Source organism: Oncorhynchus tshawytscha, linkage group LG05 (genome assembly GCF_018296145.1).
Source record: "Oncorhynchus tshawytscha isolate Ot180627B linkage group LG05, Otsh_v2.0, whole genome shotgun sequence".
Lineage (NCBI taxonomy): Eukaryota > Metazoa > Chordata > Actinopteri > Salmoniformes > Salmonidae > Oncorhynchus > Oncorhynchus tshawytscha.
Window position 1 is genome coordinate 49,442,731 of NC_056433.1, and position 21,827 is coordinate 49,464,557.

At 42.8% G+C, this 21,827-nt stretch overlaps 1 protein-coding gene across 2 annotated transcripts in view; it reads right to left on the bottom strand.

The window, feature by feature from the left end:
* Positions 1-14,859: 14,859 nt before the first annotated feature.
* Positions 14,860-21,827, bottom strand: part of LOC112250739 (microtubule-associated serine/threonine-protein kinase 3) — a 44,179-nt gene continuing 37,211 nt past the window's right edge. The window contains exons 21-26 of one of the 2 annotated variants that reach the window (XM_042322030.1): positions 21,278-21,487; positions 18,954-19,180; positions 18,714-18,836; positions 18,465-18,601; positions 17,021-17,208; positions 14,860-16,763 (exon numbers count right to left, since the gene is read on the bottom strand). In XM_042322030.1, coding sequence (XP_042177964.1) covers positions 15,751-16,763; positions 17,021-17,208; positions 18,465-18,601; positions 18,714-18,836; positions 18,954-19,180; positions 21,278-21,487 — 1,898 coding nt within the window. In that variant the 3' untranslated portion in view covers positions 14,860-15,750. The remainder of the gene's footprint in view (positions 16,764-17,020; positions 17,209-18,464; positions 18,602-18,713; positions 18,837-18,953; positions 19,181-21,277; positions 21,488-21,827) is intronic. The other variant, XM_024421137.2, reaches the window with a different exon arrangement.

Genomic DNA, 21,827 nt, shown 5'->3' on the forward strand with positions numbered 1-21,827 from the left:
AGTAGCGAATGGTAGGAGGGGGTGTTAATCTGAGGTAGACATGAAGCCAGGTCGCTTGACCCTGAGGAAATCACACTACACACAACAACCCCAAAAAGAGTAAGGGCCTCATCAAGGCTAGTGTCGTTCAACTGTCAGGCAGCATGACTACCTTGTTAGGACATTTATAACTACTACTGAATGCTGTTGCAATATACTGACACATTTTTTGCTGGCTCACTGGCTTTCATTTCAATACAAAGTAGTGCTATAAAACTTTAAAATCCTCAGACCGATTGACTGTAACCTAAGCTTCTGTCTTGCAGGCATGAACTCTTAGGTTGCATGTATTGAAAATAGATTCAAAATGTTATATTACTCTCAAAATAAGAAGAACCACTGCTAATGTACATTAAAACCACATAGTTATGCACATGTAATGTAATGACATATCTAATATAATGATGTACAGGACATATATCATAATTTCATGAAATATCTGTCAGAGTGGATTCTCATCTCATCACCCAATCAACACAGTTATACTAAGTTATACTTAAGTTGCGTTGATGAAGAAATATAACACCATTTTTATTTAATAGTTTCCAGTACCAGTACCCATACTCCTGCAGTACCATGCTCCTGCACCTATCCCCACAAGATTCAGGTACAGAATGCTGGAATGCCAAACAAATACCATGCTAACTTTAACATGTTTTTAATACAGCCAAGCTATTCTGTTCATGAGTTCTGTCATAATTTTGTATTCAATTTTTTTTTTTTTTTTTTTAGATCTCCACAAGACTCCCTGATGCAGGACCTACAGGAGCTGATGGGGAGTTTCATGGGGCCAGATTGTCACGTAACCCCAAAGGTGACTTGGGCAGAGAGGCAGACAAAAGTTGGGGTAAAGGATTGAGGCAATGGTGGACAGCATGCTCTCTGCTGAAGGTACTGTGTTGGGCCAGTGTCAGTATTGAAACAGTGAGGATAGCCTGTCCCGGCATCGTCTCTGTGACGCATGTGACATAGCCACCCATAGCACCAAGGTTTTGCACAACAGGAGTCCTCTGTTTGAAGGGTTTTATTGCCCCTTGTCCCACCGTAATTCATCAGGATGATGCGTGGTCCCTTACCTTCCAGGAGCACGGTGTGTGTTTATTGTTTTGGTGTTTCAAATTAAATCTGATAGCACCTCCTGCAATACACACTTTTTAGTCAAGCTGCATACTTTCTGAGTTTAACTGATGATGCTACGATGATGTGATGTAATGTTAATATTTTGTATCTTACACGACTGTAATAGCAATCTTTATGTTGATTGGTTAGGCACACGGTAGTACATTATTAGAATAGCTGACTGAAGATGAAGGGGTTTTTTTGATGGGGGGGGGTGTGTGCTTTCATAATATATATTTGTTTGATCTGTATCTGCTTTCTCATTCTTGTTAATCTATTTCTACATGTCTGATCTTCTGTGTGCATCCCTGGCTCAGCTTTTAATTATTCTATTAGTCATCTTGATGTAGGAAAACTATATACATTAAAGTCAAATATTTTAGTGTGATTCACTTGACATTAAAACCTTCACATATGTTATTCCTTAATTGAATTGAATTTTTCAGAATGTCTGAAAGACTGAAAGAGACAATCAGCCTCCTTGAAGAAAAGCGGGCAGAGCTGGACATCAACTACGCTGTGTTTCAGGAGTGGGTTGCTGAGGTCCAGCAGTGGCCTGAAGGTATGTTAGGTTCTGAACAAATAGAGCAAAAGCTGAAACAGACAACCAGAAAAAACTCAAACCGTTAATTCTACCCACAAGCATATATATATATATATACCTTCAAACTGGGCGGAGTTGCCACCTTGCATGTCTAAGATAAACACTCCTTCCCTGTTGTTAGGCATAAACACAATATGTTCCTTTTCCTGGTATTGTCATGGCCTACCTAAGTCTAGGACCCTCATGGGGGTGGAAGTGTTTGTGTATGGGATAGGACTGTAGTCAGATGGTTTTCGGGGTGGGCCCCTATGGCCTCTTCCCAGCAATGTCTTCTCTCTTCAACTGCTAACCTTATCTCGAGTTGAGTTTCACATGCCTCCTTGTCCTAGTTCCACAGCAACTGGCCTGCCTTATCAGGAAGTAAAACCAAACTGCTACCCTTTGCCTCCTTCCTTAGAAATATTAATATTCAGCAATAACACGTTTGAACAGAATATGAACTTTCTGACCCTCCCATAGTCTCACTCAGTAACTTTCCATACCCAAAGTTCCTATTCACCCTTCATTGACCCCCAACATATACAGTTGAAGTTGGAAGTTTACATACACTCAGGTTGGAGTTATTAAAACTTGTTTTTCAACCACTCCACAAATGTCTTTTTAACAAACTATAGTTTTGGCAAGTCGGTTAGAACATCTACTTCTAATTTTTCCAATAAACTATCAAAATAAAGAAAGTCGCACACTCCATGTATAATCTCCCAGCAATTGAATGGGTATTTACAAGTAATTTTTCCAACAATTGTTTACAGACAGATTATTTCACTTAAAACTCACTGTATCACAATTCCAGTGGGTCAGAAGTTTACATACACTAAGTTGTCTGTGCCTTTAAATAGCTTGGAAAATTCCAGAAAATGAAGTCATGGCTTTAGAAGCTTCTGATAGGCTAATTGACATAATTTGAGTCAATTGGAGGTGTACCTGTGGATGTATTTCAAGGCCGACCTTCAAACTCAGTGCCTCTTTGCTTGACATCATGGGGAAAAAAATTAAAATCAGCCAAGACCTCAGAAAAAATTGTAGACCTCCACAAGTCTGGTTCATCCTTAAGAGCAATTTCCAAACGCCTGAAGGTACCACATTCTTCTGTACAAACAATAGTGTGCAAGTATAAACACCATGGGACCACGCAGCCGTCATACCGCTCAGGAAGGAGACGCGTTCTGTCTCCTAGAGATGAATGTACTTTGGTGCGAAAAGTGCAAATCAATCCCAGAACAACAGCAAAGGACCTTGTGAAGATGCTGGATGAAACCGGTACAAAAGTATATATGTCCACAGTAAAACGAGTCCAATATCGACATAACCTGAAAGGCCGCTCAGCAAGGAAGAAGCCACTACTCCAAAATCGCCATAAAAAAGCCAGACTACGGTTTGCAACTGCACATGGGGACAAAGATCGTACTTTTTGAAGAAATCTCCTCTGGTCTGATGAAACAAAAATATAACTGTTTGGCCTTAATGACCATCGTTATGTTTGAAGGAAAAAGGGGGAGGCTTGCAAGCCATAGAACACCATCCCAACCGTGAAGCACAGGGGTGGCAGCATCATGTTGTGGGGATGCTTTGCTGCAGGAGGGACTGGTGAACTTCACAAAATAGATGGCATCATGAAGAGGAAAATTACATGGATATATTGAAGCAACATCTCAAGACATCAGTCAGGAAGTTAAACCTTGGTCACAAATGGGTCTTCCAAATGGACAATGACCCCAAGCATACTTCCAAAGTTGTGGCAAAATGGCTTAAGGACAACAAAGTAAATATATTGGAGTGATCATCACAAAGCCCTGACCTCAATCCTATAGAAAATTTGTAGGCAGAACTGAAAAGGCATGTGCGAGCGAGGAGGCCTAAAAACCTGACTCAGTTACACCAGCTCTGTCAGGATTAATGGGGAAGCTTGTGGAAGGCTACCCTAAACATTTGACCCAAGTTAAACAATCTAAAGGCAATGCTACCAAATACTAATTGAGTGTATGTGAACTTCTGACCCACTGGGAATGTGATGAAAGAAATAAAAGCTGAAATAATTCTCTCTGCTATTATTCTGACATTTCACATTCTTAAAATAAAGTGGTGCTCCTAACTGACGTAAGACAGGGAATTGTTACTAGGATTAAATGTCAGGAATTGTGAAAAAAAGTTTAGGTGTATTTGGCTAAGGTGTATGTAAACTTCCAACTTCAACTGTACATTTCGTATACATGTAAAGTAATCAATACGTTCTAATATGATGACAGGAATAAGTATATTTCAAGCCAGAATCCAATAGGCAGAAAAGTGAATGTTTCTGTCTCTCAACCTCAGAATTGCGTTGATGTCAGTGGAGTCATGTTTGTAACTTGCTCTATGTTTGACAGCCACACTTCAGGATAGTCAGACAGGGCAGACATGGCATCTCCAGAAGAAGACTGAGGGGCTTGACAGTGTGAGACAGAGGAAACACTACCTCTACCGTTGGACAGGTAAGCCCCAACAACAATATGACCTCAAACATTATTAATCAAGCAGTAAAACTGATTTGTGAAAGAAAATGCATTAGTCACATCAGACCATGTTGATGATCAAATGTAGGCATGACCTATGTTATTGATCTAATGCAAAACATTTCATTCAACTGAGAAATTACGTGACCATAAACAACAGATCAACTTGTGAGCCACAACTGTGCATGCCTTGTGTAATGTTATAACTGCATGACAAATGCTTTCGAACTGAGTTAATTGATTTGTACTTTCTTTGTTTGTGCCTCTACAGTAGCTCTATAACTTTTAGTAATGTAATATATCTGATTTATTATTTATTTAATTAACCTTTATTTAACTAGGCAAGTCAGTTAAGAACAAATTCTTATTTACAATGATGGCCTACCCCGGCCAAACCCAAACCCGGACGATGCTGGGCCAATTGTGTGCCGCCCTATGGGATTCTCAATCACTGCCGGTTGTGATACAGCCTGGAATCTAACCAGGGTCTGTAGTGACACCTCAAGCACTGAGATGCAGTTCCTTAGACCGCTACGCCGCTCGGGAGCCCCAAGTCCGTCTAATCACCCCTTTTTATTCAGACGGCAACAAGAGGAGGCATCAGATTCGGATAAAAATAGTTTAGGACAAGGCCTTGACAACTGCCATTGTTCAACTTCACGAGCAGCAGGCAAAGTTTAGGCTCCCCACAGTGGATGAGCTGCTCAATACTGACAACTTTGTGTGGTCATGGGAGAGACTTGGCAACAGTAAGTGTATGATTGCAGAAGGTTTCTATTGTGATTGAATGTTTACCTTCACCGTAGGCTGCAATCATCGCTGTCCCGTTACATCTCACAGGCAACAGCCATCTTGCCATCAAAAAGGCAATTTTTTGCAGACTGATGTTGGTGAACAGACTGCAAGAGGAAGAGAGGATCCTGGTGCAGGAGATGAAGAGGCACTGGGAAAGCCTACAAAGCCTACAATCCAGGGAAATGTAATTTGCCTGATGACTCGCTAGTGGAGAAGGAATGTCTCATTTCAGCCGCATTTGTTTCCATGTTTCCTCTACTCATCTCCTCTCCTCCGTTTCTTCCAGTCCTAGACTATGGCGACGTCATCAGCACAAGACTGTTGTTTGAGGACCTCTTTACTGAGGAATGTGGTTGTTCTTTGTGATAGTTTTTTTTCCTTGGGGTATTTTTTAAATTTTTAAATGTACTTAACAGTATAAAAAAACACTTAACAAATTCTTATTAACAATGACGGCCTACCCTGGACAAACCCTCCTTTAACCCGGACGACGCTGGGCCAATTGTGCGCCAGGATCGAAACAGGTTCTGTAGTGACCGCTGCGCCACTATAATGCCGTAATTGGGATTTTGGTGTTATTGAGTTGCAAGAGTCCTTGGTCTCAATAGGACTGCTAAAATACACAAATAATGGTCTTAATGTTGGAAGATTAGCGTAAATCTAATTATAATAGGGACAATAGTGTTGGCAATAGTGTTAAATCTCAGACATGACATCTTCCGCATATGACAAACCTACCGCTCTATACCCTGCTCTATTGCCTGTACAAACCCTGGAACTGTGTAATGACAGCGAAGTATTGCGGCACGCGTTGGGTTCAAACTCGGCTTGGTCTGCGATCGGCTCCGAAGTGATTTAAATTAGCCTACAAGTCTTTTTTTAATATGATACTAATGATCATCGGCAACAATCACATGGCCGTTACGACGTTTACAGAGGAAGCACATGAAAGTTTAGAAAACAATGTAATAACAATCTAGGCTAAACCAACTGAAGCGGGCTAAAAGTAAATTGGCAGTTGGATATGTGTGGTTATTAGGCCTACTGACAGTCAATACTGAATATCTACCTTGATAGAAATAGGAAACAGGGAAAGTCGTGGTAGCCGATAATTAATACGTTTCGAGTGTCCATCCCTGCAAGCTAAAAGGCTGTACAATTTAAATTCTGCATAATGGCAGTCTCCAGCGATTATAAAGGTAAAATGTATCTAAAACAAGTGTCATTTATATTTACAATTCCCTTATCCAAACGGATTACTAGCTTACATAGCTGTTATCGTAAAAAATAATATAGACGTTTTTTGCATTTGGTTCGCAATACCATATTCATGACTTCCTTGCGCGTAAAGGAGGTGGAATTATTAGGGAATTAAGTCAAGGTCAGAAAACGGCGTACAGTATATGTAGACACTTCAGCCACACCTTAATGTATTCGATCTCCACTCAAAACGAATAGCAGGTGAACAGCATGCTATTCTCATGCTTAAATTCAAGCTCACAATAAGCATTGAGAGAAAACAGCATATAAAGGGAATTACGTTCCATTTACACACATGCTTAACTCTGTCTGGAATCACACCTCATGTGAGCAATGAGCATGTGTCTGGTTCGTTTCTCTGTCCTGTTAATGTTGAAGTAGTGAGGTCGGAAAGCGCCCATTTGGGGATGTCTGATTTCTGATCACCACTACTACTAAGCTGAGCTTCTCAGTCATTTTTGTAACCTTGTGACAATGTTTTTGAGAAACTAAAACGTTGTTATTGAAATGAAACTGACGAGACAACTGGCACGTAGATCGGTAGAAATGGTAGGATAAATTCTTAGCTTCCTCAAATGTGAAATGTAACCATGGCCAGTAGAGAGGAAAGGAAAGGGAGCTAGGAAAGGAAATAAGGACATGAAATAGGGAAGGAAGCTAGGAAATTGAAAAGAAGCTAGGAAAGGAGGAAAAGGAAACGATGAAAGGAGAAAAGGAAACTAGGAAAGACTATTAATAAAGGAAAAGAAGTAAAGGAGGAAATTAAGAGGAAAGGAATTAAGGAAACGGATAGGAAATGGAGGTATGGAAAAGAAAGGAAGTCATCAAAAGGAGGAAAGGAAGCTAGGACATGAGGGAAGGAAAGGGAAAGGAATCTAGGAACAAAAAGGAGGAGTTCATACATGTGGTAGGGATTAACCACGGCCATAACCACAGCCAGTAGGGAGGTAAGGAAGGGAGCGAGAAAAGGAGATAATGAAAGGGAGCCAGTAAAGAAGAAAATGAAGCAAGGAAAGGTGGAAAGAAATCTAGGAAAGAAGAGGAGTTCACAAATATGTGGTAGGGATTAAACACGGCCAGTAGATGGCAATAGTATTGCTTTTAGTGACTGGCTAGTTTCGTCGCAGGGCTGCAGCTCCATACTATTGGTCATACCAGCTAAACTTGTGTTGTATGAAGCTTGCTGAACACGCACCAGTTCAAAATAACTTCTTAAACAAAAGATAGGACAATGTATGCCTTCAATATCAAATGCCATACGGAAACAATTTATTATAAAACCGTTTGGAAACATCAAGTAAAAACACAAAATAGATCAATCTTGACACTTGTACCAAGGATGGCCGGCATCCCTACTCAAACAAAAGCAGACAGATGTTCAAACGAGGCAAAGTGATATGAGCCTGCAAAATTGTTCGGATTCTCAGGTACACAAGCACTTCTTGGCAAACACATTCAATAGTCCAACCCAACCATAGGCATATTCACATCCTAGCCATCTATTTACTCAACATTTGCTTTTGTTTGAATAGGGCGCTAGGCCATACAGTTAGAACCACAAAAAGAAAAACTAGTCAGACAAAACTGGCTTCAAATGAAACAAATATGAACACCACCATACTCTCCATATTCACATAAAATGGACATTAGCACTGTACCTCCAGTATTTCTAACCCAATCACAGAATTAAACAAAAGGGAAAGAATGAATGTGGACATGTTTTTGCATATGTGTCCATTTGACCCTGTAAGTGTGTGACAATGTGTACAGGTACCCTTGTCTACAACTAAGTCAGCATAGAGGCGTTCCGAGAGCAGACAAAATGGAAAATGTGTTAAAATGAGGGTTAAATGCAAGAGAGACAAACCACCGTAGACTAATGGACTATGCTAGTAGCCTAACCGTCTAAGCTTCACTCCCAGCCCTTGATGAACCGCATGCATCCCCCTTTATGACGTAGATGACGAAAGAGATTATTTTACCGCGCAGTGGTGAGAAAGTGAAAAACATTAGACATACACATCCCGAGAGTGGAAGATTTCATCCCAGTACACACAGAAAAAGACCTACAACTATTAGGAAAACAGACCAGTTGTCTATTTGTGGTTCAGGGTATGATGAGTAGGAGTCAGAGGAAAGTGAAAAAGTTGACTTAGCACACAAATGCTCTATTAGACACACTGTAGAAACCCCAGCACGGGCTATATAAACCCAGAGTACCATGCAATCAAGTATGATGTGTCCTTGTCTCATGCAGCATGCAGCTAACAAAGGCGTAAACAAGAGAAAATGCATCATACTGTATTCTTATAGAACAGTTCGGAAGTTTTACAGTTCCAAAAAGGTACTTGAGTAAAGCCTTTAAAAGGTGTAGTGTTGAAATGCACAGACTGCAATACAATACCTACACAGTACATAGAAACACAGGATTACAAAATACCATTTGTTCAAATTGTACATAGCATGTTCGTTTGTAAACAATTCTGACCGGCTTTGCGAGATAGCATGTCCTGGGTATAATTCCATTTCACCACCACTGACTTCTGAGTAGTTCATCAAATCTTGAAAATATAGACCTCTTTTGAGGATCTGTTGAGACTTCGAAAGAACCCCCCTCTGCCAATGTTTGATTATATACAGACAGTTACATAACAGCAAGTAAAAATGGACACAATATCAACCTTCAGAACTACTGTAGTGTATAAAAGGCCCAAAATGATGGTGTTCAACACAACATCACTAATTGTACAATATGCATTGCAATACTGATGTGATTCCCCAACCAGCTTCATCCTTGAGGCACATTTTTACAGCCATTGTTGTTCACACCGCTTGTGCAACTGGTATGTTGGTATACTCCAAAATATCATCATATTAAGTAGAATAATAATGCATATGGCATTAACAGACTCCGATATAAAAATACATAGTGAGGGAAAAAAGTATTTGTTCCCCTGCTGATTTTGTACATTTGCCCACTGACAAAGAAATTATCTGTCTATAATTTTAAATGGTAGGTTTATTTGAACAGTGAGAGACAGAATAACAACAAAAAAATCCAGAAAAACGCATGTCAAAAATGTTATAAATTGATTTGCATTTTAATGAGGGAAATAAGTACAGTGCCTTGTGAAAGTATTCGGCCCCCTTGAACTTTGCGACCTTTTGCCACATTTCAGGCTTCAAACATAAAGATATAAAACTGTATTTTTTTGTGAAGAATCAACAAGTGGGACACAATCATGAAGTGGAACGACATTTATTGGATATTTCAAACTTTAACAAATCAAAAACTGAAAAATTGGGCGTGCAAAATTATTCAGCCCCTTTACTTTCAGTGCAGCAAACTCTCTCCAGAAGTTCAGTGAGGATCTCTGAATCATCCAATGTTGACCTAAATGACTAATGATGATAAATACAATCCACCTGTGGGTAATCAAGTCTCCGTATAAATGCACCTGCACTGTGATAGTCTCAGAGGTCCGTTAAAAGCGCAGAGAGCATCATGAAGAACAAGGAACACACCAGGCAGGTCCGAGATACTGTTGTGAAGAAGTTTAAAGCCGGATTTGGATACAAAAAGATTTCCCAAGCTTTAAACATCCCAAGGAGCACTGTGCAAGCGATAATATTGAAATGGAAGGAGTATCAGACCACTGCAAATCTACCAAGACCTGGCCGTCCCTCTAAACTTTCAGCTCATACAAGGAGAAGACTGATCAGAGATGCAGCCAAGAGGCCCATGATCACTCTGGATGAACTGCAGAGATCTACAGCTGAGGTGGGAGACTCTGTCCATAGGACAACAATCAGTCGTATATTGCACAAATCTGGCCTTTATGGAAGAGTGGCAAGAAGAAAGCCATTTCTTAAAGATATCCATAAAAAGTGTTGTTTAAAGTTTGCCACAAGCCACCTGGGAGACACACCAAACATGTGGAAGAAGGTGCTCTGGTCAGATGAAACCAAAATTGAACTTTTTGGCAACAATGCAAAACGTTATGTTTGGCGTAAAAGCAACACAGCTCATCACCCTGAACACACCATCCCCACTGTCAAACATGGTGGTGGCAGCATCATGGTTTAGGCCTGCTTTTCTTCAGCAGGGGCAGGGAAGATGGTTAAAATTGATGGGAACATGGATGGAGCCAAATACAGGACCATTCTGGAAGAGAACCTGATGGAGTCTGCAAAAGACCTGAGACTGGGACAGAGATTTGTCTTCCAACAAGACAATGATCCAAAACATAAAGCAAAATCTACAATGGAATGGTTCAAAAATAAACATATCCAGGTGTTAGAATGGCCAAGTCAAAGTCCAGACCTGAATCCAATCGAGAATATGTGGAAAGAACTGAAAACTGCTGTTCACAAATGCTCTCCATCCAACCTCACTGAGCTCGAGCTGTTTTGCAAGGAGGAATGGGAAAAAATTTCAGTCTCTCGATGTGCAAAACTGATAGAGACATACCCCAAGCGACTTACAGCTGTAATCGCAGCAAAAGGTGGCGCTACAAAGTATTAACTTAAGGGGGCTGAATAATTTTGCACGCCCAATTTTTCAGTTTTTGATTTGTTCAAAAAGTTTGAAATATCCAATAAATGTCGTTCCACTTCATGATTGTGTCCCACTTGTTGTTGATTCTTCACAAAAAAATACAGTTTTATATCTTTATGTTTGAAGCCTGAAATGTGGCAAAAGGTCGCAAAGTTCAAGGGGGCCGAATACTTTCGCAAGGCACTGTATTTGACCCCTCTGCAAAACATGACTTAGTACTTGGTGGCAAAACCCTTGTTGGCAATCACAGAGGTCAGACGTTTCTTGAAGTTGGCCACCAGGTTTGCACACATCTCAGGAGGGATTTTGTCCCACTCCTCTTTGCAGATCTTCTCCAAGTCATTAAGGTTTCGAGGCTGACATTTGGCAACTCAAACCTTCAGCTCCCTCCACAGATTTTCTATGGGATTAAGGTCTGGAGACTGGCTAGGCCACTCCAGGACCTTAATGTGCTTCTTCTTGAGTCACTCCTTTGTTGCCTTGGCCGTGTGTTTTGGGTCATTGTCATGCTGGAATACCTATCCACGACCCAATTTCAATGCCCTGGCTGAGGGAAGGAGGTTCTCACCCAAGATTTGACGGTACATGGCCCCGTCCATCGTAGCAGAAAAAACACCCCCAAAGTATAATGTTTCCACCTCCATGTTTGACGGTGGGGATGGTGTTATTGGGGTCATAGGCAGCATTCCTCCTCCTCCAAACACGGCGACTTGAGTTGATCCCAAAGAGCTCCATTTCGTCACATCTGACCACAACACTTTCAATCAGTTGTCCTCTGAATCATTCAGATGTTCATTGGCAAACTTCAGACGGGCATGTATATGTGCTTTCTTGAGCAGGGGGACCTTGTGAGCGCTGCAGGATTTCAGCATTCACAGCGTAGTGTGTTACCAATTGTTTTCTTGGTGACTATGGTCCCAGCTGCCTTGAGATCATTGACAAGATCCTCCCGTGTAGTTCTGGGCTGATTCCGCACCATTCTCATGATCATTGTAACTCCACGAGGTGAGATCTTGCATGGAGCCCCAGGCCGAGGGAGATTGACAGTTCTTTTGTGTTTCTTCCATTTGCGAATAATCACACCAACTGTCAACTGTTGTCACCTTCTCACCAAGCTGCTTGGCGATGGTCTTGTAGCCCACTCCAGCCTTGTGTAGGTCTACAATCTTGTCCCTGACATCCTTGGAGAGCTCTTTGGTCTTGGCCATGGTGGAGAGTTTGGAATCTGATTGATTGCTTCTGTGGACAGGTGTATTTTATACAGGTAACAAACTGAGATTAGGAGCACTCCCTTTAAGAGTGTGCTCCTAATCTCAGCTCGTTACCTGTAATAAAAGACACCTGGGAGCCAGAAATCTTTCTGATTGAGAGGTGGTCAAATACTTATTTCCCTCATTAAAATGCAAATCAATTTATAACATTTTTGACATGCATTTTTCTGGATTTTTTTGTTGTTCAAATCATTTTAAATGCCAGGTTCAAATAAACCTAGCATTAAAAGACTGATCATTTCTTTGTCAGCTGGCAAACGTACAAAATCAACAGGGGATCAAATACTTTTCCCCCCTCACTGTACATAAATACATGTACAGTACAAAGACATAAAACTATCATCTGTTCCTAATATCTAAGCCCTGGGTTCTGACTGAAGGAACGTGACACTCCTCCATCGTTGCCTCTTCCTTATGTCGTTTACAAAATTCATGTCAAAATATACATTTTCCTTAGTGCACTTTACCCCAATGTAAACATCAACACACAGAAGAAGGAGATGAAAGAGGAATGGGTTTCTTACGCATGGACATTTTCACACGCACACTAGTCATTGTGCTCAAATCTGAGTCTAATATGTAGATAAAAGGTCAAAGGCTGCATTGAGGATAATTAGAAAATATGCAAGCGGATCTTGTGGAAAGCTTAAACGGTTTATCTTTAGCTTGGTGGTGTCACCTGGACAGCTGATTTCTAGGATGTAGCCTAAAAACAGGTTTGAGAGCAAAACTATCTGTGGCTTATCAAAACAATATCCTGTCAACAATTGCCTCTGTGATAGAGATTAGGTGACAGCATTTGATAGGATTAAAGTTATGCTTTAGAAGTACAAGCATTGGCAGCAAGCTCAAATTGCCATGCTACCATGATTTCAGCGAAATCATGTGGTATAAACCCTGTTGTCCATCAGAATCAGTACAGAGAAACCAGGAAACCCAGAAGTGGATGAGGTCGGGATGAACGAACATAATGATGAGGTAATGGCATAATATTTTGCAATATAATCAGTAGGTTTCAAAACTAACTAAACCAATAAGATTGGAAGAAATACCCTCTTTTTGATTTGGGTAAAAATGCTTAGAAATATAAACTAGCAAAATAATTGAAGCATTCGTAAAGGTGACTGCATTTTCCTGCTACTATCAAGCCTGCAAACAAGGGAATAAGAGCTATTTGTCAAAGAAGAAAGGCCCTCATTCCATAAGATATAAGTTAAGAGAACAAAAACAAAACAAATCTGTTTCATGGCAGCTAATACCATTTGTTAGTAATACAATGTCTTCACATCAACTAAAACCTGAACTAGCCACAGTGCATTCGGAAAGTATTCAGACCCCTTGACCTTTTCCACATTTCGTTACGTTACAGCCTTATTCTAAAATCAATTAAATAGTTCAATCTACACACAATACCCCATAATGACAATGTAAAAACAGGTTCTTAGATTTTTTTGCAAATATCTAAAAAATAACAAAACTGATATCATATTTTACATAAATATGCAGACCCTTTACTCAGTACTTTGTTGAAACATCTTTGGTGATTACAGCCTCGATTCTTCTTGGGTATGACCCTACAAGCTTGGCACACCTGTATTTGGGGAGTTTTTCCCCCTTCTTCTCTGCAGATCCTCTCGAGCTCTGTGAAGTTGGATGCGGGGGGGGCGTCGCTGCACAGCTATTTTCTCTCCAGAGATGTTCGATCGGGTCCAAGTCTGGGCTCTGGCTGGGCCACTCAAGGACATTGAGACTTGTCCTGAAGCCACTCCTGCGTTGTCTTGGCTGTGTGCTTAGGGTCATTGGAGCAGGTTATCATGAAGGATTTCTCTGTACTTTGCTCCATTCATCTTTCCCTCGATCCTGACTAGTCTCCCACTCCCTGCCGCTGAAAAACATCCCCACAGCATGATGCTGCCCCCACCATGCTTCACTGTAGGGATGGTGCCAGGTTTCCTCCAGACGTGACGCTTGGAATTCAGGCCAAAGAGTTCAATCTTGGTTTCATCAGACCAGAGAATCTTGCTTCTCATGGTCTGAGTCCTTTAGGTGCCTTTTGGCAAACACCAAGCGGGCTGTCATGTGCCTTTTACTGATGAGTGGCTTCTGTCTGGCCGCTCTACCATAAAGGGCTGATTTGGTGGAGTGCTACAGAGATGGTTGTCCTTCTGGAAGGTTCTCCCATCTCAACAGAGGAACTCTGGAGCTCTGTCCGAGTGACCATCGGGTTCTTGGTCACCTCCCTGACCAAGGCCCTTCTCCCCCGATTGCTCAGGAAGAGTCTTGGTGGTTCCAAACTTCTTCCATTTAAGAATGATGGAGGCCACTGTGTTCTTGGGGAACTTCAATGCTGCAGTCATTTTTTGGTATCCTTCCCCAGATCTGTGCCTCGACACAATTCTCTGTCGGAGCTCTTAGGACAATTCCTTCGACCTCATGGCTTGGTTTTTTTGCTCTGACTTGCACTGTCAACTGTGAGACCTTATATAGACAGGTGTGTGCCTTTGCAAATCATGTCCAATCAATTGAATTTACCACAGGTAGAATCCAATCAAATTGTAGAAACATCAAGGATGATCAATGGAAACAGGATGCACCTGAGCTCAATTTCGAGTCTCATAGCAAAGGGTTTTAATACTTATGTAAATAAGGTATCTGTTTTTTATTTTTAATACATTTGCAACAAACAAAAAAATCAAAAAACAGTTTTTGCTTTGTCATTATGGGGTATTGTGTGTAGATTGAGGGGGAAAAAACTATTAAATCATTTTTTAAATAAGTGTGTAAAGTAACAAACTGTGGAAAAAGGTGTCTGAATACTTTACGAATGCACTGTAATTAGTTCAAATAACAATTGCCCTGCAGTTTTATATGATTCAAAATATACTTCAAACTGTTCAAGACGCAGTCCGGGATCTTAAGCACAACAAATTCTTAATATATTGTTTGAATTGGATTTGTAACAAATCATAACAAAAAAAACAAAAAAATGTAATGGATGGCGTTGTACACAATTGGATGATGTAGTACCCGTTTTGGGACCCGTTTTGGCTCATTAGCACCACTTTCAAAACTACTGTCTGAGATTATACAAAAGCATCACGCAGTCTCAGTAAACGAGCCTAAATCAAAACATGAATGTGTAAAAAATGAATTCCTCTCAAACTACTCACTTCTTTGAACTACTATTAGCAACTACTCTGTAGAATGTTTTAAAATAAACATAACAACAAAATATATGGACACAAAACATGATTTAACCTTGGCTAGCCACTATCATTTTAACATTTTCCTTTTTTGGCCCCAAAAATCCACTTAGCTTATAAAAGTAATAAATAATCCCAGGAAATAAAGTGCAATCTATTTCCTAGTGTTACATATTTACAAAACAATATCCTGGATCAAGTGAAATCTACAAAATAAAATCAATGTCGCGATTCGTTTGAGTTCCTTCGGAGGAGAAACACTCTTTTGCCCAAACATTTCCTTCTTTCAACAGTGAGTGTCAAGGTGCATCCTTGGAAGATATGTGCTGCATGAAATGATTCAAGGAAATGTCACTTTCTTAGCTTCCCTTTCTGGGGGCTAGAGTCTACTGCGGTATCCCCAACCATATCAGAGGCAGTCTTTGTGTAAAGCAGCTGTCGCTTCTGGTGCCTTACTGGAGACGTTCACCGTGAGAGAGACATCCTTAACAAGCTGCTGTGTGCCAACGTTGTTATCGGTAGATTCGGGCTCCTGTCTCTTGCCGTCCTCCTCCTCTCCGTCTGAGCACGGCTCCCAGTCGTCCTGCTCTTCACTCTCCGTCGAGCCCTGCACAGCAATCTGAGGCACCAGGGTGAAGCGTTTCACCTCAGTCACCTCCTCGCTGGGTTGGGACATGGGCGTCCAGGAGGCTGCCCTCTGCTGGAGCCTGTTGGCTCCAGGGGCAGTGAGCATCACGGTGAATGTGGGACTTGTCTTCTGGTCGTCAGACTCGTCAAAGCTCACCTCCTGCACCGCCTCCTGCTTCTTGAAGGAGTCACGGCGTTCCGAAAGGTTGAGCTTCCTCATCACCACCAATTGCTCTGAACGCTCCGCCGCCCAGTCCCTCAACCTCTGGCAGCCCCCGTAACCCCCCAGCAGCCTCCCGTGGTCCCCGAGGTAGGAGACCCCCCCGCCGCAGACCCCCTCCACCTCCACGTCCTCCCCCTCGCCCTGGAAAGGCACCTCCAACGTGTGCCTCCGGTGGGGGTACGACTTCTTGTCAACGTGGTAGGCGCCGGAGAGCCTCTCAGCCGACTGCACCCTCTTTAGGAGGGGAGAGCGGGGCGGCTCTGCGCTGCGGGGGCGCACACAATGGCGGACAATGGTTGGGGGGGACAGAGTCTTGCCACGGACTGTGTGGAAGGTCTTGGTGATGCCAGGGAGGGGAGAAGGGGAGCGCTGGGGTGACAGAGGCTGGGGAGAGGAGTTGCAGGCCAAGGGGGACGGAGGGATGCTGCTGGTGGACTTGCGGCGACCCACCTTGGTGTAACGCTGGATACTCAGCTTGGAGCCCAGGCCGTGCAGGGAGCTGGGCCGGATGTGTGCAGCCGGGGAGCTGGGAGAGCTGGAACAGGGAGAAGTGCTCTGTGGAGAGTTTGTGTCTGAGGGAGAGGTAAATACAGAGTAAGTTTACAGTCCAGCTCAAAGGGGATATTGCATTGTCATGGACTAAGAGATATTGCAAAGCAAAATGGGGAGATAAAAGCTTAAGTTAGTGGTAACAGTAGTCGTTTTAGTAGTAGCCTAGTAATACAGTAATGACTGTAGCCACAGTAGTAGTAATAGTGACAGTAGTATTAGTAGTCATAGTTACAGTGTCAGTAGCAACATTGTAGTAGGAGCGTGGGCCTTGTCTTACCTGCAGCCTGGTGGTCGGGGGCAGGACTGCGGCAGGGGGTGGAGGGGCCAGGTGATAGGCTGTGTGTGGGGGAGCCTGGCAGGCTCTCGCTGGACGACACAGAGTGGTGCTGCAGTCCAGAGTTGAAGCTGCGGCTGCTGTGAATCACCGTGCTCTGCTTGGACAGCTTCTTCAGGATGCTCCTCCGCCTAGCTCAGTCAGTGGTTACAAAGAGTTACGAAGGGGTTATGAAGGGAGTTTTTTTTCTTCTGAAAATGTATGCTGTAAAACAAATTTCTCATTGAGGATAATTTGGGGTTCTAATTGATCGGGGTTAGGTCAACTTGTTTCACGATGATGACAGTACAGTTATAGAAATGAGAGGGAATACTCTGTGCATTAAGGAGGTCTTCTACAGTATACCTTACGTTTCTTAGCCTAAAGTCAAGGCTTAGAATTCTTACTCCATTTTAAAAAAAGGCAACACTGGTGAGGTATGCAGTTTGTCGTCATCCATGCGGTAGTGTGTAGTGATCTCGATTGAACACTGGGGCGAGATTCACGTCGACGGGCGTCAAGTTCCTCTGTGTCCACATCACTAAGGATCTATCATGGTCCACACACCAACACATGCCTCTTCCCCCCCAGGAGACTGAAAAGATTTGGCTAAGATCCTCAAAAATGTTATACAGCTGCACCATTGAGAGCATCTTGACAGGCTGCGTCACCGCTTGGTATGGCAACTGCTTGGCATCCGACCGCAGGGCGATACAGAGGCTTGTGCGTATGGACCAGTACATCACTGGGGCCGAGCTTCCGGCCATCCAGGACCACTATACTAGGCAATGTCAGAGGAAGGCCCTAAAGACTCCAGCCAATCAATTCAAGTCTGGAACCAACAGGACCCTGAACAGCTTCTACCCCCAAGCCATAAGACTGCTAAATAGTTCGTTAAAAAGTTTACCAAATTGCTACTCGGACTATCTGCATTGACCCTTTTTGCATGAACCCTTTGGACTCGTCACATACACTGCTGCTACTGTCACTTTATTCCAAGTTAAATGTACATATATATCTCAATTACTTTGTACCCTTGCACATTGACTCGGTACTGGTACCTTGTGTATATAGCCAAGTTATCGTTAACCATTGTGTATTTATTATTACGCAAATACTTTTCTATTATTTCTCTATTTTATTTCTCTCTGCATTGTTGGGAAGGGCCGGTGGGTAAACATTTTTCTGTTAGTCTACACCTGTTGCTTACGAAGCATGTAACAAATACAATTAGACTCGATTTGGAATAGAGACTTTTGCAGTACGACTCTTGCCGGATGTACTTATATAAATGTTTTGATACAGTATCACCCCCCACCAGGTTAATATATCATAACAATGGCAATACGGCAGCAATATTCCATCAAATTAAATGAGCACAAAAACAAATCTAAATATTTTCCCTCACCTGTCCTGATTGTCCCTTTTTTTGCTCTTCTTGCTGCGTCTTGCCATCTTTCCCTTGTGGCTGGTCTTTCGAGCCGGCCCAACCTTGATAGACGTGTTCTCCAATGCCGTAGTCTGAAGGGCCACCTTGCCGCCACTCTGTTAGTGTTTCACAAAAAAAAACTATGAAGGATTGGATCTTCTATCTCCAACATTGTCAACCTATAACAACACTAGGTATAGGCTCTAGGGTGTGTATTGTTTTATATACCTTCAGAAGCAGCTCCATCATCTCTGTGTGGACCAGACCCTGCACGGACTCTCCGTTCACGTGAGTGATGAGGTCACCAGCCCTCAGTCCTGCCTCGTGGGCTGGGCTGCCATCTTCCACACTCTGTAAAACAAGTGTGTTTTTTTATTATCACAATTCCTCAGTCTTTGTGAAGTGATGCCGCCTTTTATTGTGTAACTATTGGCTAATTCTGGAGCAGGATAGAAAAGCGGCACTCACCGAGACCATGTGGTGCACCGTGTAAACGTCGCTGTCGCCCATGTAGACGCGGATCGCCTGCATGGTGAAGCCGTATTTCTTCCCTGAGCTGTGGATGACGATGGGTGGCCGCAGGCTTCTGAGGCTAAGCGACAGGTCGCGGCTGGGGGACGAATCGCGGGACGAATGATTGGAGGAGAGCGAGCGCGAAGAGATGGGGCTGGGCTGGAGGCCGCTGGGCATATCATCTGGAATGGTACACAAAGGATGAGTTAAAGTTCAAGACATTAGAAAAGGCATTGGGTAATGGTTGTATTTAGAACAAGAGCCCGCTCTTGTTTAGCATTTACAATCAACTTAACAGCCAATAGCTCTGTACAAACACACCTGCCATACCATACCCTATTCAGCGATATCTGCCCGCTGGGCACTAGTAACCCTGTATGACTAACTTACTCTATATATACAAAAGCATGTGGACACCCCTTCAAATTAGTGGATTTGGCCCGTTGCTGACAGCTGCATAAAATCGATCACACAGCCATGTAATCTCCATAGACAAACATTAGCAGTAGAATGGCCTTACTGAAGAGCTCAGTGACTTTCAACATGGCACCGTCAAAGGATGCCACCTTTCCAACAAGTCAGTTCGTCAATGTTCTTCCCTGCTAGAGCTGCCCTGGTCAACTGTAAGTGCTGTTATTTTGAAGTGGAAACCTCTAGGAGCAACAACGGCTCAGCCGCGAAGTGGTAGGCCACACAAGCTTTCAAAACGGGACCACAGAGTGCTGAACCGCTTCACGCATAAAAATAGCCTGTCCTTGGTTGCAACACTCACTACTGAGTCCCAAACTGCCTCTGGAAGCAACGTCAGCTCATTAACTGTTCTTCAGGAGCGTCATGAAATGGGTTTCCATGGCCGAGCAGCCGCACACAAGCCTAATATCACCATGCGCAATGCCAAGGGTCGCCTGGAATGGTGTAAAGCTCGCCACCATTGGACTCTGGAGCAATAGAAACGCGTTCTCTGGAGTGACGAATCACGCTTCACCATCTGGCAATTCGGCGGACTAATCTGGGTTAGGTGGATGCCAGGAGAACGCTACCTGTCACAATTCATAATGCCAACGGTAAAGTTTGGTGGAGGAGGAATAATAGTGTGGGGATATTTTTCATGGTTCGGGCTAGGCCCCTTAGTTCCAGTGAAGGGAAATCATAACGCAACAGCATACAATGACATTCTAGACATTCTGTGCTTCCAGCTTTGTGGCAACAGTTTGGGAAAGGCCCTGTCCTGTTTCAGCATGACAATCCCCCGTGCACAAAGTGAGGCCAAAAAAATCACCAATTCTGTAGGAGCGAACAGGGCCGTGTGCACTCTGACAGAGATGGGCTATTTATGAACTCAGGTTTGATCACTAGTTTCTCCTGGCATCTGTGGCGCTGTTTTCCTGTGCTAGTCTACAAGCCATATGCACTGTAAGCCAAACATCTGTACAGATTTCCTATCTTTTCATTCAAAATCTTTCTCTCGAGCCGCCAGTTCTGGTTGTAGACCACACGTACACAGACACATGGAAATGTATAGAGGGCACACTTGCCAATACACAGGAAAGACCTCCATGGGCTTTGTTTTCACAGAAGTGATCAATGGCAAAGATCAGAGGTGCGCCCTCTATATATTTCTATGGACAGCAACTGTCATGACATTTCTCCAAACCAGAGAGCGCGTTCAAGATTGACGTCGAAATTGAACATCTATCCATGTCCCAAGGCCGTCGGGAAATGCCTTCAAAACTGTCCATTAGGGGCAACAGTGAGCACTATTACCATCAAGTAGGCTTGCGTTTTGCTAGGGTGCTGTGGACAGAGGTGGTGGATAAGTGTTATCCCATGACTCTGGATCAGAAGGTTGTGTGTTTGATTCCAGTCGTGGACACAGGTTTTACATGTTTTCTTTTAACCCTATTCCAACTCTTAACTTCGAAATTTGATGTTTGGAGAAATGGGCCCACATAGAGCAGCAGGAGTCAACCCAGGGTGTCAAAAACACTCTGAAATTTGGAGCAACGTGGATAAATGTCTAATTCAGCAGTGAGACTGTGAGAGCTTGTTGCCTTTATAATCGCTCAAGAAATAAATGAGGAAACAAGTCGCGATCAGATCATGGAAACGTGCCCGTTAGAGATATGATTGTGAAAGTAACGCAAGCGTTGTTTGACAAAGTAACTGTAGTAATATTACCCCGTTTGACAAAGTAACCCATTACTTTCCCCAGTTACTCATAAAAGTAATCTGATTTACATAACGATTTACTTTTGTAATGCATTACCCCCAACACAGACCTGCAGTGATAATGAGAGACAGGGCGGAGATGGAGGCAGACTTGGGGACTTTGCCCCCAAGCCTCGGTCTGTCTGGTGTCTGTCTATCTGGTGTCTCCAGCTGGTTTCCAAAGCGTTGGGGGGCTCTGTGGTTCCTGGGGGAAGAGTGTTTGGCCCCGGTGCTGTTGCTACGAATCCTGATCCGATGCAGGTTTGACACTACCACCTCAGCTGTAATACACAGGAATAAGGGTTCAAATCAAATGTGTTTGACCAAAAAAGGCAATGTCTGAAGTATCTTCGCAAATAATTTGGTCTGGATGGAAGCTCACTCTAAAGAGAAAGTCCATACACTTGAACTCTTGTGTTTGTGACTAGACTGCTTTTTGTTTTGACGGTTTGCCCTTTGATCAGTCTGTACCTGGCTTGGTCATGAATCCTCCTATCGACACTAATCTGTTTTTTTATGAAGAATGTTTCATGAGAAATTAAATATCTTATGTAATATTTACATTTTTGTTGGTTTCCATGAAGCTGTGGAGACTTTAAGAAGAGTGGAGGGGCTTGGGAC